The following is a 13,830-nucleotide window of genomic DNA, read 5'->3' as shown; positions in this document are numbered from 1 at the left end:
TCACTTCTGCACTACTTGTGCCCTGGCTCCTCAGTTGCTGCTTCTGCTTGCCCTTGGGCTCCTCTCCAGGACTCGTCTTGGGCCCAGCTGGGAGAAGAGAATAAGGCAGCTCCCACCTCAGTGTGGAGGCTTAAGGCCTCCCACCGTTGGTGCCCTGGGGTAGTGGGGCTGAACAGACACAGCAGGCGCCTTGCTCTTCTTCCTGCCAATACTTTATTTAATAAAGTCCTTTCTATTGTGTAAATTTCATGGGAAGTTCCCGGCAAGAGCCTTGGACCCTGCCAGAAGCTTTCCCGTTCCCTTGCAAGGTGCCAGTACGTCCCAGCTAAAGGCTCAGCCACTCCAGGATACCCTGCAGAGGGGGAGCAGCTTCTCAAAGCACCAGTGGGGGTGGTGGACCCCTATGAGTCCCCAGCCCTGCAAGACAGACTAACCAGAGAGAAAGTGCATTCAGGAGGCAGCTCCAGGCATGGGCTTTGGTGCCGTGGGACTGCAGTGCTGCTCCCCTGCCCCACTGTTACCCACGGCTGCTCTCAACTGTTCCCAGTTGCCACAGGCATGAGCCCCCCATAGCCCTTGCCCTCCCACCCATGTGGGCACAGTCAGCTCATTCCAGAGGCTCCTTGATCAGGCATTCCTTCAGGGAAGGCTGCTGCTGCAGGGGCAGCCCAGCTTCCCGCAGGTCCTGCAGCCGGGCCTCTGAGCGCCGCTTGTCCTTGCCCACCTTCCAGGCCAGGTGGACATGGGCCTGCAGGAAGGGTCCCAGGAGTGGGTGGCTGCCTTGGGCCTCCAGTAGCTGCAGTGCCTGCTCGCAACAGCCATGGGCCTCACTGAGCTGGTCCAGCTCCTGGTGGCACACGGCCAGCCCAGCCAGCGTCAGCAGGAAGCGGCCAGAGTTGCAGACCCCCAGGCGGTCCTGCAGCCGGTAGGCATTGGCCCAGGTGGCCAGGGCTTCGCGGTACATGCCCGTGCAGGTCAGGCGCTGCGCAACCTGCAGGTCTGGCAGGAAGAAGAACTCGAGGAACTCAGGAGAACGGCGGATCTCATCAATGGAGTGCAGATGGGACAGGAACTGTTCGAAGGCTCGGCTCCGCTTGGCAATGGTCTCAGCAGTGAAGTTCCGGCGCAGTCTCTTCCTGGGAAAGGCAACGCTGGCCATGTCGCAGCTGAAGCGGCAGCGCAGGCGGCGGTTCAGCTGCTCAAAGTCTGAGTAGCGCCGGGCGATGGTGGCAGGGGCCTTGTCAAACTGGCCAGAGCGGATCAGGTAGATGGTGTAGAGCTGCAGAGGAGGCAGGTGTCAGGCAGTGCTGTGGGCACGTTACTCCTGGCACCGGCACAGCAGAATGTACGACCACAAAGGGGCTGGGGGAGTTTGCCCAAACAGAAGGGAGAGGACTGGGCTGCTGCAGGTGCAGCACCCATCAGAAACACTTACCTGAGGCTCATCTGAGCCGACAGCACCATCCAAGCAGCACGGGGAAAGAGAAAAAAATAAGCGCCATCCCCGTGGGATCCCTTACCCGGGGAGAGCAGGACTCCTACCCACCCACCCGTGCCCGCCCAGCCGCGCCGGGCTCACTCACCACGTACTTGGAAGAGCGCTCGCTGACCACGCTGGCGCTGGTCACCTCGAAGAGCAGCCGCTGCGGTGCCAGGCTGCCCCGCGACCTCCGCCACAGCTCCTGCAGCTGTCGGGTCAGCAGGCTGCCGCCGGGACGCTCAGCCGCAGAGACCCACTCTGTGCCGGGAGAGGGGTGTCAGTGCCCTCCGTGGGTACAGGGCTCTGACATCTGTCGGGCTGCGGGACGCCACCACCGCATCAGTGTCCCTGGAGTCACCCCAGTCCCCCCAGCTCACCGCCCCAGCACCTGCCTCCGTCCTCCGTGCCTGCTGCCGCTCCCGGCGCCTGCGGCGGCTCCTCCAGCTCCTCGCTAGCTCCGTCTCCTTCCTCCTCCTCCTCGTCGTCCTCGTGGCTGGTGAAGCTCAGGGTGCCGCTGAGGCGCGTCGACAGCCCCTCGGTGTCGTCCTCCAGCTCCGAGCTCTCCGGGCAGTCCTCGGCCTCGCCGCCGCCGCCCGCCGGCTCCTCCCGGCCGCCCTCGCCCGCCAGCGCGTGCCGCAGCCGGTGCAGGATGCGGGCGGCCATCGCTGCCGGGGGTCCGGGCCGGGGGCTGCCCACCGCGGCACAGCCCCACCGGGTACAGCCCGGCACCGGGACACCCTCCCGGTGCTGCCCCAGGCCGGGCCGAGCCGGGTGATGCCAAGCGATGGCCGCTCCGCCACGGCTCGTCCCGGGATCCTCCCTGCGCGGCTCCGCCTCCGCCGGGAACCCGGATCGGGGCGGTGGAGCCGGCACCGCCCGGCACGGCCGGGATCGGGATCAGCGCCTGCGGCGCCGCCCGGGACTCTGGGATCAGGGTCAGGGCTCGGGCCGGCGCTGCCCGCAGTCCCTGCTTAGGAACCGACCCCGCCCGTCCCGGTCTCGGCTGCTTTGTCCCCTGTCCGGGATGTCCTGGTCGGGCCGAGCCCCGGGTATTTGCCCTGGGGCCACTGGAGCTCAACACTCCGGTGCTCGGCGGTGTAGTGCCCCAGGGTGTAGATACCCCACTACCCTGGCACCGCTGTGCCCTGACAGGCAGGTTCCCCAACACCCCTGTGTCCTGGTATCCCAGACTCAGGCTCCCGATCCCGGTCCCCTGGGTCACCTTGGCACCCTGCCACCCTGGCCTCAGTCGGCCTCGCCATGCGCCCCATGGCCAGGCTGCACCTCTAGCACTTGCCCAGCCTTTTTTAGTGCCCGCCTGCTGTCTCCTCACCACTTCCTTGGGAATGTCTATAAATATCGAGGAATCAGCCCAGCTGCTGCCATCACTCTGTCCATTGCTTGCTCACTTCACCCTGTTCCAGTGCTGTGCACCCCACCCGGGCTCAGATGGGACCCCAGAGCTTCCCTGGACAGGGTGGGATGCACTAGGGGCTGGACTCGTTCACAGTTCCCACCTGGTGAAACCTGGCCAAACCAGGAGCCAGGAAACCCCTGATGTCCCTGGCACTGGGACCTTGTGGGACAGGGATCTGTCACCCTGACCCCACTGCAGCCCTGAGTCTCCGAGCACCACGGGACATGGGCTACTTGGCTAGTGCGTCCCCAGAGCCACCAGGCCCAGCCAGTCCTGGCAGCAGTGGCTGGCACGGGCTGTGAGTGTGAGGACTGAGCCTTCGAGGAGGTGCCGGGCATAATTCCCACTCCTCAGAAGCACGAAAAAATGGAGCCATTTCCGGAACCAGGTGCCAACAGCACTTGGGACCCCAAATCATGGGGCTCATGCTCCAAATCTCTCCAGGGACTTCATGTCCCAGGTCCCACTGGGGACCTCTTCCTTATCTGGGGCAGGTGGGGGGCTGCAGCATTGCTCTGCCTGGGACCCCTGGAGCAGAAAATGGGGATGCAGGGGGGGATGCTACACTGGGAAAAATCAGCTTGGTATTGGGAACTTGTCCCAGGAAGGGCTGTGTTTTCAGGGGCCAATGGGTGATAGCCCATGCCCCTTGTGCAGGGGGGACCCTGTGCCCCTTACCCAGGTGATTCTGACGGCTCCAGGGCTATTTTTAACCCACTCAGTACTGAGTTGCCTTGGATGGGGGTGTTGGGGGTGGGCAGAGCTGCGCTGCTGCCACAGCTTCGGTCCCCCTCCTGAAGGGCTTGAATTTCCATCCCAGCCTCATCCCCACGTTAATCCCAGCCCTTGGCCAATAAAGCTTTGGCTAAATTAGGTAAAGGCACCAGTTGCCAGTGAGAAGGGGCTGAGTGCTGCCGGAGCGCTGATAGGCTGAGGGGGCCAGGGGGCAGTAGCTAGAGACACATCCCACAGAGGAGACACTACAAATTGGGGTGCCAGGGGCACCACGAAGCTTCTGGGAGGTCCTGCTGCAGAAGCTGGTGATTTTCTGGGGGTGGGAAGCACCATAAACTCCCAAGATGGTAAGTGCTTCTGTGTGCTGTGTGCCAGGACAAGACCTGACTGGGCAGGAGGCATGAGGGGGATCTGGGCTGTGGAGGTACCTCTGCCAAGGGCAGTATGGTCCCCAGTGCTGACCCTGGCAGTGAGGGCAGGGAAGCATTGGGATGGTACAGGCTCCCCACAGGACAGATCTGAGGGTGACCATGTGGCTGCTGAGGGGGTGCAAGTGCCCGAGGACACCATCTCACCCCTGCTTGAAACTCAGGGCTGTACAGAGGCTGTGGTGGCAAGGGGTGGCTGAAAGTCGAGTGCTGGGTCATTCTGCTGGCTTCATGGCCGGCCTTCGCCTCCAGGAGAAACTCGATCGGGGTTGACAGGTGCCACGATTATAGCCCCAGCAGTCCCTACAAGGGGAACTGAGGAGATCCCAAAAATAGCACTGCATGCTCAAAATGCCAAGGCTGTACACAGGGACCATGACCCTTGCACAATGGAGCCCCCTAGACAGTGGGGGACTTGGGCAGGCAGCTCCCTGCAGGCCATCATGTTCATAGATGCCTGGAAAGCATTGAAACTGTTAGGGTTGCTGGTGTCTGTGGCTCATGTCAGCACAGGATTTTCCTGCAGCAGGGCAGAGGCTCTTTACACAGCCAGTTGGGCCATGCTGTGTGAGGGGGCTCTGGCCTGACATGGGTGGCACGGTGACCCCTCTCCCTTGCCTTGCAGACGGACCAGCAGGCAGAGGCCCGTGCCTTCCTCAGTGAGGAGATGATTGCGGGTGAGTATGGGGACAGCAGGGACAGGGGCCAGACATGGCCATGGTGAAAGGCCTGGCTTTGCCCCACTGCACAGAGACCTAACCTGTCTCTCCACAGAGTTCAAAGCCGCCTTCGACATGTTTGATGCTGATGGCGGTGGAGACATCAGCACCAAGGAGCTGGGGACGGTGATGAGAATGCTGGGCCAGAACCCCACCAAAGAGGAGTTGGATGCCATCATTGAGGAGGTGGACGAGGATGGTGAGCAGCCCTTGGTGGTGGGTGGCAGGGGTGGGTACTGGACCCTGGGCAGGCAGCCTGACTCACGCTTGGCTTCCTCCCCACAGGCAGCGGCACCATCGACTTTGAGGAGTTCCTGGTCATGATGGTGCGCCAGATGAAAGAGGATGCCAAAGGCAAATCTGAGGAGGAGCTGGCCAACTGCTTCCGCATCTTTGACCGGTGAGTGTGGGGGTGAAGTGGCCTATCTTGTCTGTGGGGCCAAGCGAGGTCCCATCCCTTCCTCACCCTCCTGCAGGAATGCGGATGGGTTCATTGACATTGAGGAGCTGGGTGAGATCCTGAGAGCCACCGGAGAGCCTGTCACTGATGAGGACATAGAGGACATGATGAAGGACTCAGACAAGAACAATGATGGTCGCATTGACTTTGATGGTAAGCAATGGCCCCAGCCAAGCACCCACATTGTGCTCCCAGGCAGGGCCATGGCCTGAGGCTGCTGCTTTCTTGCAGAGTTCCTGAAGATGATGGAGGGTGTGCAGTAAAGGACCAGACATTCCTCGGGCCAGCTGCTGCACCCAGCCCTGCTCCCCTGCTGTCCAGGGAGCAGCAGCTCCACAGCATCTGGCCCTCAGCACTGGCTGGGACCTTGCTCTGTGCCAGGGTCCCGGTCTCTTCTCACCACCGGCGGCTGAGCTTTTCCTCCCATCTGTCACCTGTGGCTTTGATTCGAGCCTCAATTAAAGAGGAAAGGCTTGAGCTTGGTGCAGGATTTCACTGGGGGTGCATGGGGAGGGGGCTGTGGCAGCATGTCCCTGCTCGGCTCCCCAGGGAGGGAACGTGGGCGGGCTCACACCACAGGGCAGTGCTGCAGGGGCAGCCCAGAGTTGTGGTTCCCACGGACTCTTGGGCGGGCGCCAGTGCTGAGCTCAGAGTTTCCGTGCAGAGCAGCTCGTTCACATGCTGGAGAGTGAGGGAGCATGACCCTGGCCCCAAGGGTCCTGCTCTAGGACAGGGCTGTGGGACCACAGGGATTCTAGAGAGCCACCACTGCCTGCCCCACACTGGGACCCACATCTCCCACCCAGAGGACCTGGCTATAAGGTGGAAGAGCAGGAACAGCCCCCTCCCTATAGGGGAAAGGTGACACTTGTCTCTGGGTCTCTCTGAAGAAGCTGTGCCAGTTCCCTGGGCATCACAGCTCCCTGGGGACCAGCTGGGGTGGAGCACAGCGGGGGAGATAAGGCGGGGTACAGTCCCCAGCCAAGGTGGGTGGGATCACTGGAACGACAGAGCTCAGAGCTGGTCACATACCACAGCACAGCAGCAGCTGAGCCCCCTGGAGAGCCAGCGACCACCGAGGGCATCCTGACCCGGCCGTTTTCACGGGATGTTATGGCACCGGACAGAAGGGATGCGTGCCGTGGGCGGGGTGCAGTGGGAGCGTGTGCCACAGCCCAGGCTGCCCTCTGCAAGGCCACGGCTGGACACCGGCAGCTGGTGCTGCAGCTCGGGGGGAGCGCTGACAGCCCTCGGTTGCGTGAGGAGCGCCGCAGGAGGAGCACAGAGGCCCGTGAGCTCAGCATGGGTAAGGAGGGAGCTGCTGGACCGGGCAGCAGCCACGGGGAACCTCTGCAGCCTCACTGGGGCCAATGAGGGGCTCAGCATGCCTGTCCCGCAGGGCTGCGGCAGGTGCTGCTGGCGGGGCTGCGGCAGAGCCCGGCGAGCCCGCTGGAGCGGCAGGAGCTGGAGTGGCTGTGGGTGCTCTTCCTCTCCGCCCTGGAGCTCTTCCTGCAGGACCTGTGCAGAGCCCAGCACCTCTGTAAGCTCTTCTCTATGCAAGGGGGTGATGTTGCCCCACTGCATACTGGGCTGAGGGGCTGGGGGCTGCCCAGCCGGCGAGGAGGGGGGCCCACACAGCTCCCAACCACCCAGTGCTTGGAGGAAGAGATCGAGCAGGTGAGGGCGACCTTGGCAGAAATGGAGAGCGGAGCCAACATTCCACCATGGACAGTGGAAGCCACAGAGACTACACAGCCAGAGACAAGCGGCACTACAGAGAGAACGGCCTGGGGAGGCCCCTGTTCTGGGCACTGCTGTGGGGTGCTGTGAGCTAGGGGGGCAGGAGATAGCAGCAGAGGTGGCACCCTGGTCACAGAGCAGGGGACAGAGGCCCTATTTACCCCTACAGTCCTCAGCCCTTGCCTTTGCAGGTGATGGAGTGGGCTGCTCCCACCCTGCAGAAGGAAGGGATCCACTCCAGGCCCCCAAATATTGATAGAGCTCCTGTTACCCCACAGGGGTAAGTGTCCCTTTCACCCTCCCTGCCCACACTTGCAGAGGAGCCTCTGGGCACTGAGAGCATGCCAGAGTTGCTACAGAATCCCCTGCAGAAGTTATAAACATGCATTTATTTATACATTAACCGTGGCTCGGACTGTGACATTAATTTAAAAACAGCCTATGATACAGAACGCAGGGGACAGCTGGGAGGGAGTGGGTATGTTGGGGGACAGTGGTGATGGTCAGGTCTCCTGGCTCTTGGTCTGCTTGTTGTACGTCTCCTGCACATACTTCTTGTAGGCTAAGGAGAGAGGGGAGAATATGATGCCAAGGGTCCTGAGGCAGTGGCCAGGGCAGCTGGGGGGCCAGACAGGCACTGGGGGCTGTGCTGCTGCCCATCCCACTGCGGAGGGGGCAGGAGGGTTCTGGCTTCAGGCACTCACCAACTTGGTTCTTCCAGAGCTCGGCAGCATGTGTGTTCAGAGGGCTGTCGATATTCGGCTCTGGAAACAGGGGCTGGGTTAGCTGGTTGGGGGTTACCTGGAAACCCTTGAGCCCTGATCTGGCTTGGAGATCCCCACCACCACCCCTTCCCCCAGCACTTCACTCCACAGCGGTTTATCCACAAGACCCACCTGCCAGCAGGCTCTGTATGGAGAGCAGGATGGTGCGGACATCATACAGCGCTGACCACTTTTCCTTGAGGATGTCGAGGCAGATGTTGCCCTGGGTGTCGACGTTGGGGTGGTAGCAGGGGGTCAGGAAGCGCACGGTGGGTGCTGTGTAGGGATACCCGCTAGGGAACTCCAGCGACAGCTTGTACCGCAGCTCCTCGTAGGCCTGGGGGTGGGAGTCGAGGGGGACAGGAGTCAGGGGGGGCTATAACCCTAGAGGTCCGGGAAAGCCTCGGGGAAAAAGAGGAAGGGGCAGAGGAGGACTAGTACCACCCTCAGCTAAAGGGAGGAAGGCGGGGCAGGGTCAGGGCCTTCCCCAGACCGGGATCTGGCCTCTTACCGTCCCGGCGGCGCCGTCAATGGTACCGATCCACTTGAAGAGGTTGTCGGACTCGGGGAAGGCAGAAATGCCTTTGTCACCGGACATCTGCGGGGCACAGCGCGTCAGGGCAGTCCAGGCTACCCGCCCCCCCCCCCCAGTTCAGCCTCAGATGCCTTTGGGACTCCCAGCCCCCAGCTTGGTCCCAGGATCCCCAAACCCCGACCCGTCTGCGGGGCCCCACTCACCATCAGCGCCATCAGTTCTTGCTGCAGCCTGCGGGGAAAGCGCACGTTACCGGCCGGCTCACCGGGGCACCCCCGCCCTGAGCCCCGGCCCTGGCCCCGCTCACCTCTTCCCCACCGCTCCTCGGGCCGCCGTGGCCCCGGTCTCGGCTGCTTTGCGGGCGGCTGCGCTGGATACGGCGGCGGGGTCGGCGTTCTGCGAGGCCATTGCGGCTCCTGGGTCACGGACAGGCACACCGGCCTCCGGCCGCCGCTGCCGGCGGGTCACCGGCTGGACGCGGCTCCCGCTCCCGGGCGGCGTCGCACCGGGCCGCGCTGCTCCTTTCCTCCCTCCCGCAGTCCCGCTCGGGGCAGGACTCGGGCCCCTCTGCGGCTCTGCCGGTGTCAAGCACTGGTCGGGGCTCCCCAGCGCCGAACGGCGGTGCTTGGGGCTCTCCCGTGTAGCGGCGGTGGCCCGATCCCAAGCCCTGTTCCAGACGCTCTCCCGTTCAGGAGAGGCTCGGTCACGAGCCTTTCCCCGGTGCAAAAGCGGCTCGGTCCCGATGCGTTCTCCGGTGCAGGAGCGGCTCAGTCACAGCCCCGATCCCGGACACTCTCCGGTACGCTCGCCCCGCCTGCTCCGCGCCCCGTTTGAATATTTCCGCGTGCGGCCCCTCCACCAATCAGCGCGCAGCCCCGTTCGAGCTGGCCAACCACCGCCCGCCGAGGATGCAGCTCCCACGGTAACGGCCAGCGGCTGCTGATTGCCCTCCGGCTGCTGACGCACCGCGCTGTGATTGGTCAGCGCCCCGCGGGGCCGGAACCGCGGGTCCCGGCGCCCTTAAATGGCCAGAGACAGCCGGACCCAGGAGCAGCGAGGTGGGAACGAAGCGGCTTTATTAGGGGGTATCAAGGTTCGGGTGGCTCCTCGGGGGGTGGCACGTCCCCCCCGCGGCGAAGCGTCTCCATGTGCTTCTGCATCTTCTCGGTCATCCAGGCTGGTGGGATGAAGGGTTTCAGCTCTTCCAGCCGCAGATCAACAGAGTCCCTGGGGAGGAAGGAGGCGGAGATGGAGGGACTCCAGCACCCATTGCTGGCCCCAAACCCACCATGTCCCCTGGTACCCATCAGTACCAAGCCCTGACCCACCAAAAACATCTGGGATCTCAATCAGCACTGAGCCCAAACCTACCGTGAACCCCCCAACCAACATCAAGTCCAAACCTTAGTTGCCCAACATGGACCCCTGGGTACCAAACCCCACCCATTAACCAAGCCCCACACCGTCACAGAGAGAGTCCCTCCAGCACAGGATGCTCCTGCAATGCAGCAGTAAGGGGGGACATGGTGGGGGGCCCCAGGGAAGCAGCCCTAGGCATAGCAGCACCTTCAGAATGTCTACTTTGGTCCTCACCTGTAATCCTCACTGGCGGCTAAATCCCGAATGTCCTCTTCGATGAGGAGGTAGGCCTGTGGCACAAGGCAGGGGACAGCTCAGGACACCCGTGAGGGGCAGCCAGAGCAGGGCCACACCCTCCAGCCACCACAGCCCCCGTGGGAGCCAGCTGTGCCTCCTGGCCCACACCCCAGTCCTGTGGGCTGGGGATGGACCTCGGCAGCACTGTGTTCTCATGCCCTGCCTATCCTCCTGCCACCGCAGCCTGGCCCTGTGCCAGGCTGTACTCACCATCTTGCCCCCGATGGCCCTCATGTGCTGCTGCTCTGTCAGCCAGTGCTTATCCTGCGGGTCGGCTGCGTACTGCAACAAAGCAGCAAGGACCGAGCTGAGAACGGGCGACAGACCCACCCCTAAAATCCCCCTCCTGCGCAACTCTGGCCCCCGCTCCGCCTGCCCTGCTCCAGCCTCAGCCCTGGCTCCGGCAAACCTGCTGCCTTGGCAGGCACACAACACCATTGGCTTGTGTTCTGTGTGCTAGCCAGACCTTGGGAACGTGCTCTAATATAACAAACAAGGGCATGGGGGAGGAAGTAAACAGGGGAGCTGAAACACACACTCCCACTTCCCATGGGAAACCATCAGGCTGTGGCACCTGACCTTAAAGAGATGGGGATGCTTGATGTAGAGTCGCCCTCTTGTTCCTCCCATCCCGAGAGCTCTGCAATAGGAAGATGAGGGGCGTTAGGACTGTGGGGAGGACAGCTGCAGTGGCACAGGGACACCCCTCTCCTCCCCAGGCCCTTCCTACTGCTTTTGAGGCAGAGAAGCGAAGTGACGGGAGGAGTGTCACGGGCTCCTGCCTGGGGACACCACCCTCCACCAAGAGGGCCATTCCTTACTTGTTTGCTCGAGATCCCAGCACAAAGGTTGTGGTTTCAGTCAGTCGGGATGGATCCCACTACAGAGCAATTGGAAAAGGGGCAACATTAGAAATGAAGTTGCGGCTGGCCATGCTCCACAAGCCTCGGCTCTCTGACAGGGAACCTTGGAGCTGCCTCCAGACTGGGAGGGAGTGAGCTGGCCATAGACCTCCAGCCTTCCACAGGGGAGGGATGTTACATTCCACCTGGGCTGATCTAAGAGGTTCCCTCGTGGGAAACACTTGTGGGATTCTCCTGGCTACTCCTGGTCTCCTCAGGTCTCACACTGAGGCTACAGACTATGGTGCCTGGGGAGACCAGCAAAGGCCTCCGGGCACTTCGCTTCCTCTTCTTGCTCCACCCCTGCCCAGGGCCCCATCAGGGCAGACCACAGCCCACGCTGTCCTGTGCTCCTGCAGCTGCAGGGCTCTGCTAGTGGGAGCCAAGGGGAGGAGAGAAGGAGCCCAGCAGTGTCGGACAGCTAATACCTTCGGTCCATCCCTTTTCACAGACTCAGAGACTTTGAGCTTCCACCTGAGGGGAAGGAAAATACAGTAAGAATGAGTCCCAGTGGGATCAGCTTAGTCACCACCAGCAGCAGGGACTCAGCCCAAGCCCTTCCAGATCCACCCTTTTTCACAACCTCCATTCCCCCACAACCCAGCTTTGGACCCTCAGCTTTGCTGCACATTCTCATCTCCTGGCAGCGCAGATCCCACCACCCCTGTGTCTCACCACTCACTCTGGATCTGGACTTTTCATCCCTTTGGACCTGCTTAAAACCCCTTCTGCCCGTAGGAGAACTCCCATCACCTCTCTGCAGGGGAGGAGCCAGTGGGGTTTCTGTGCTCCCCACAGGCAGCCTCATTCCCCCTGCCCTCCCAAAACAAGGGCTCTAGCTCAGGGTTTGTACTCACGCTGCCATGCCTGAGACTCCGCGGTCATTTGACAGGCTCTGTCCTGGGGGACGCCCCTTCCTCTGGAGGGAAGAAATCCTTCTGTGACTCAGCTGTGCTGGCTGAGGGAACCCTCTCAGCAACCCTCCCTTTCCCAGGGAAGCTGCTTCTTTTGTCACAGGCAGAAACACTGCATGGCACTAGAGTGAGCACCTCCACCACCTCAAAAAAGCTGCCTGTGCACCTCCATGCACTCACACTGTGGGAATAGCCACGAAGGAGGGCCAGGCTTCCTAAAACATAAAATCTTGAGTAGGGAAAACCATCTTACCTTTTTTGGAATGGGGCTCCCTCGACGGCTCAGCTCCTCATCCATCTGTCGGGCACGCTGGAAGAGGAAGGGCACTGGGATGAGCAGGGCTCTTCTCCCTATCTGGCCAGGTGAACGCTGACCCCAGCCTACCTCTGTGAACAGCACTGAACTGCAACAAGCAGCACCTGCACTTGGGGTTCTCCTTGCCCTATATTCCCTTCAAGCCAAACATCCCCCTCTCTGCCTCTGCACTACTGCACAGGCAGCTAAGAAGAGCCAGAGAACAAAGTGATCCCAACTTTTCTTCTCCCAGCTCTCACAGGTCATTTAAACCTCTGTGTACAATCACAACAATTACCTTTGGCACTGCCTGCTCATGAGGCAACCTGGGAACCACCTTTTTACCATCGGAAAACAACAGTTTGGCCTGCAGGAAGACAAAAAAGGTTCCATGGATTCTGGGCTGAGAGAGGGCCCTGTAAGCAACCCCCACCTCTAAATATCTACCTAAAAACCTTGCAACAGCTTTGCTTTTGGAATGCTACCAGGCTATGCTTCCACAGACAGCCAGATACAAAAGCACAATCTGAACACGATAAACTCTGGTGAATTGGCAGATAAGCAAGATGTGAAAGGAAAAAATCCTGCCCTACCCTGCCAGGACCTTTGACAGGTGCTGGGGGCCAATTTCTGTGGGACTCCAGCAGTGTGCAATGCTCCTACAGCAGCAGTGAGAAGAAGCAGCATGAGCTGCCCAGCCATGACTGCTGCCTTCTTCCCAGTGAGAATAAATCCCAACACAGCAGTCACACAAGGGCTGAGGATGTCCCCTCACAGCGACAGCAAAGCTGTTAAGAGGGACATATTCTAGCCAGGCTGCTTTGCTTGGCTAGGCACCCAAGAAACGCCTCACCAGCACCCACCTGCTCCAGGCAGCTCCTACAGGTCTCCTGGATGAGCTGCTCGGGGTCCACCTCCTCCCCAACGTTATCACGCACGTTGACTGCTGCTCTCTGAAAAAACTGGAGAGGCAAAGGCAGGAGAGGGTGACAGCCTGCACAGGTGGGCTCAGCTCCTACAGAGAGGCGAGATGGCCTCGCTGGCAGCCGAGCTGTCCCCAGGCCCCTGCTGCTGCCCACCTTCATGTACTTGTTGAAGATGCCCTGGATCTCCTCGTTGATGCTGGGCTGCAGCACAGCGCGCAGCAGGTCCATGGACACGCTGGGGTCCGTGAAGCTGCGGGTGGAGGGGTCAGGAGGGGGCACGGAGCCTCTGCCCCGGCCCGGTCTAACACGATCCGGTGCCCATCCCGGTCTCGCTGCTCCACCCACCACGTGCCCTGCCCGCCCGTCCTGGTCCCGCCGTACCTGGTGGTCATCTGGGAGCGCCGCCCGCGCCGCTGCACCTGCCGGTGCTTGATCATGATGTTCCAGGGGCTCTGCGGGACACACGCGTCAGCCGCGGCCCCGCCGCCGCCCGCAGCCCGCCCGGCTCGGCCCGGCCCGCTCCTCACCGTGCTTACCAGCTGCTCCTCGGCCTCACCCGGGCCCTCCTCGCCGGGCGGCCCCGGCTGCTGCTCCGCATCGCGGGCGGCGCCCATGGCCCCGCTCCCGGCCGCGGTGCGAGGCGCCGGATGCGCGGGGATCCCGCGGCTGCATCATCGGGCCCCGACGGAAGTGACGGTACCGGGCAGCGGGGCCGGGCCGGGCCCGCGGCGGGAGCGAGCAGGGAGGGCTGGGGGTCACCCGGTGCGTGCTCGGGGAGCGCTGAGGGAACACCCGGTGTGTGGTCGGGGAGCCCCGGTGTGACACCCGGTGTGTGCTCGGGGAGCCCCGGGGAACACCC

At 62.2% G+C, this 13,830-nt stretch overlaps 5 protein-coding genes across 8 annotated transcripts; 2 read left to right on the top strand and 3 right to left on the bottom strand.

Annotated features, from left to right (window-relative positions):
- Positions 1 to 194: 194 nt before the first annotated feature.
- SNX21 (sorting nexin family member 21) lies at positions 195 to 3,338 on the bottom strand. Of its 2 annotated transcripts, none has more exons than XM_056507288.1 (3): positions 1,858 to 3,338; positions 1,584 to 1,738; positions 195 to 1,279 (listed from the first exon to the last, which is right to left on the bottom strand). In XM_056507288.1, exons 1-3 carry the CDS (start codon positions 2,141 to 2,143, stop codon positions 608 to 610), a joined length of 1,113 nt encoding a protein of 370 aa, XP_056363263.1. In that variant the 5' UTR covers positions 2,144 to 3,338; the 3' UTR covers positions 195 to 607. The 2 variants fall into 2 exon arrangements, with proteins under 2 accessions (XP_056363263.1, XP_056363264.1); XM_056507289.1 differs by having other exon boundaries at positions 1,873 to 3,333.
- A 310-nt stretch (positions 3,339 to 3,648) lies between these two features.
- TNNC2 (troponin C2, fast skeletal type) lies at positions 3,649 to 5,716 on the top strand. The gene is made up of 6 exons (XM_056507282.1): positions 3,649 to 3,979; positions 4,686 to 4,737; positions 4,835 to 4,978; positions 5,065 to 5,179; positions 5,256 to 5,392; positions 5,471 to 5,716. Exons 1-6 carry the CDS (start codon positions 3,977 to 3,979, stop codon positions 5,500 to 5,502), a joined length of 483 nt encoding a protein of 160 aa, XP_056363257.1. The 5' UTR covers positions 3,649 to 3,976; the 3' UTR covers positions 5,503 to 5,716.
- Positions 5,717 to 5,766: 50 nt separating this feature from the next.
- Positions 5,767 to 7,387, top strand: LOC130261248 (regulator of G-protein signaling 9-binding protein-like). Its single transcript, XM_056507280.1, has 2 exons — positions 5,767 to 6,545; positions 6,639 to 7,387. Exons 1-2 carry the CDS (start codon positions 6,353 to 6,355, stop codon positions 7,067 to 7,069), a joined length of 624 nt encoding a protein of 207 aa, XP_056363255.1. The 5' UTR covers positions 5,767 to 6,352; the 3' UTR covers positions 7,070 to 7,387.
- Positions 7,350 to 9,189, bottom strand: UBE2C (ubiquitin conjugating enzyme E2 C). Its single transcript, XM_056507281.1, has 6 exons — positions 8,586 to 9,189; positions 8,482 to 8,509; positions 8,255 to 8,341; positions 7,876 to 8,080; positions 7,684 to 7,743; positions 7,350 to 7,541 (listed from the first exon to the last, which is right to left on the bottom strand). The coding sequence occupies exons 1-6, from the start codon at positions 8,684 to 8,686 to the stop codon at positions 7,483 to 7,485; spliced, it is 540 nt and encodes a 179-aa protein (XP_056363256.1). The 5' UTR covers positions 8,687 to 9,189; the 3' UTR covers positions 7,350 to 7,482.
- Positions 9,190 to 9,339: 150 nt separating this feature from the next.
- On the bottom strand, positions 9,340 to 13,652 carry DNTTIP1 (deoxynucleotidyltransferase terminal interacting protein 1). 3 transcript variants are annotated; one of them, XM_056507277.1, is made up of 13 exons: positions 13,499 to 13,652; positions 13,353 to 13,423; positions 13,125 to 13,221; positions 12,909 to 13,007; positions 12,344 to 12,412; positions 12,004 to 12,060; positions 11,694 to 11,755; positions 11,265 to 11,310; positions 10,756 to 10,814; positions 10,514 to 10,574; positions 10,145 to 10,216; positions 9,872 to 9,927; positions 9,340 to 9,505 (listed from the first exon to the last, which is right to left on the bottom strand). In XM_056507277.1, exons 1-13 carry the CDS (start codon positions 13,583 to 13,585, stop codon positions 9,367 to 9,369), a joined length of 975 nt encoding a protein of 324 aa, XP_056363252.1. In that variant the 5' UTR covers positions 13,586 to 13,652; the 3' UTR covers positions 9,340 to 9,366. The 3 variants fall into 3 exon arrangements, with proteins under 3 accessions (XP_056363252.1, XP_056363253.1, XP_056363254.1); XM_056507278.1 differs by having other exon boundaries at positions 13,508 to 13,648; XM_056507279.1 differs by lacking the exon at positions 10,145 to 10,216 and having other exon boundaries at positions 13,499 to 13,648.
- Between the last annotated feature and the right edge of the window lie 178 nt (positions 13,653 to 13,830).

The sequence above is a fragment of the Oenanthe melanoleuca genome, chromosome 20 (assembly GCF_029582105.1).
Source record: "Oenanthe melanoleuca isolate GR-GAL-2019-014 chromosome 20, OMel1.0, whole genome shotgun sequence".
Taxonomy (NCBI): domain Eukaryota; kingdom Metazoa; phylum Chordata; class Aves; order Passeriformes; family Muscicapidae; genus Oenanthe; species Oenanthe melanoleuca.
Note: the sequence above shows the minus strand (reverse complement) of the source record. Positions and strands in the feature narration are given on the sequence as shown.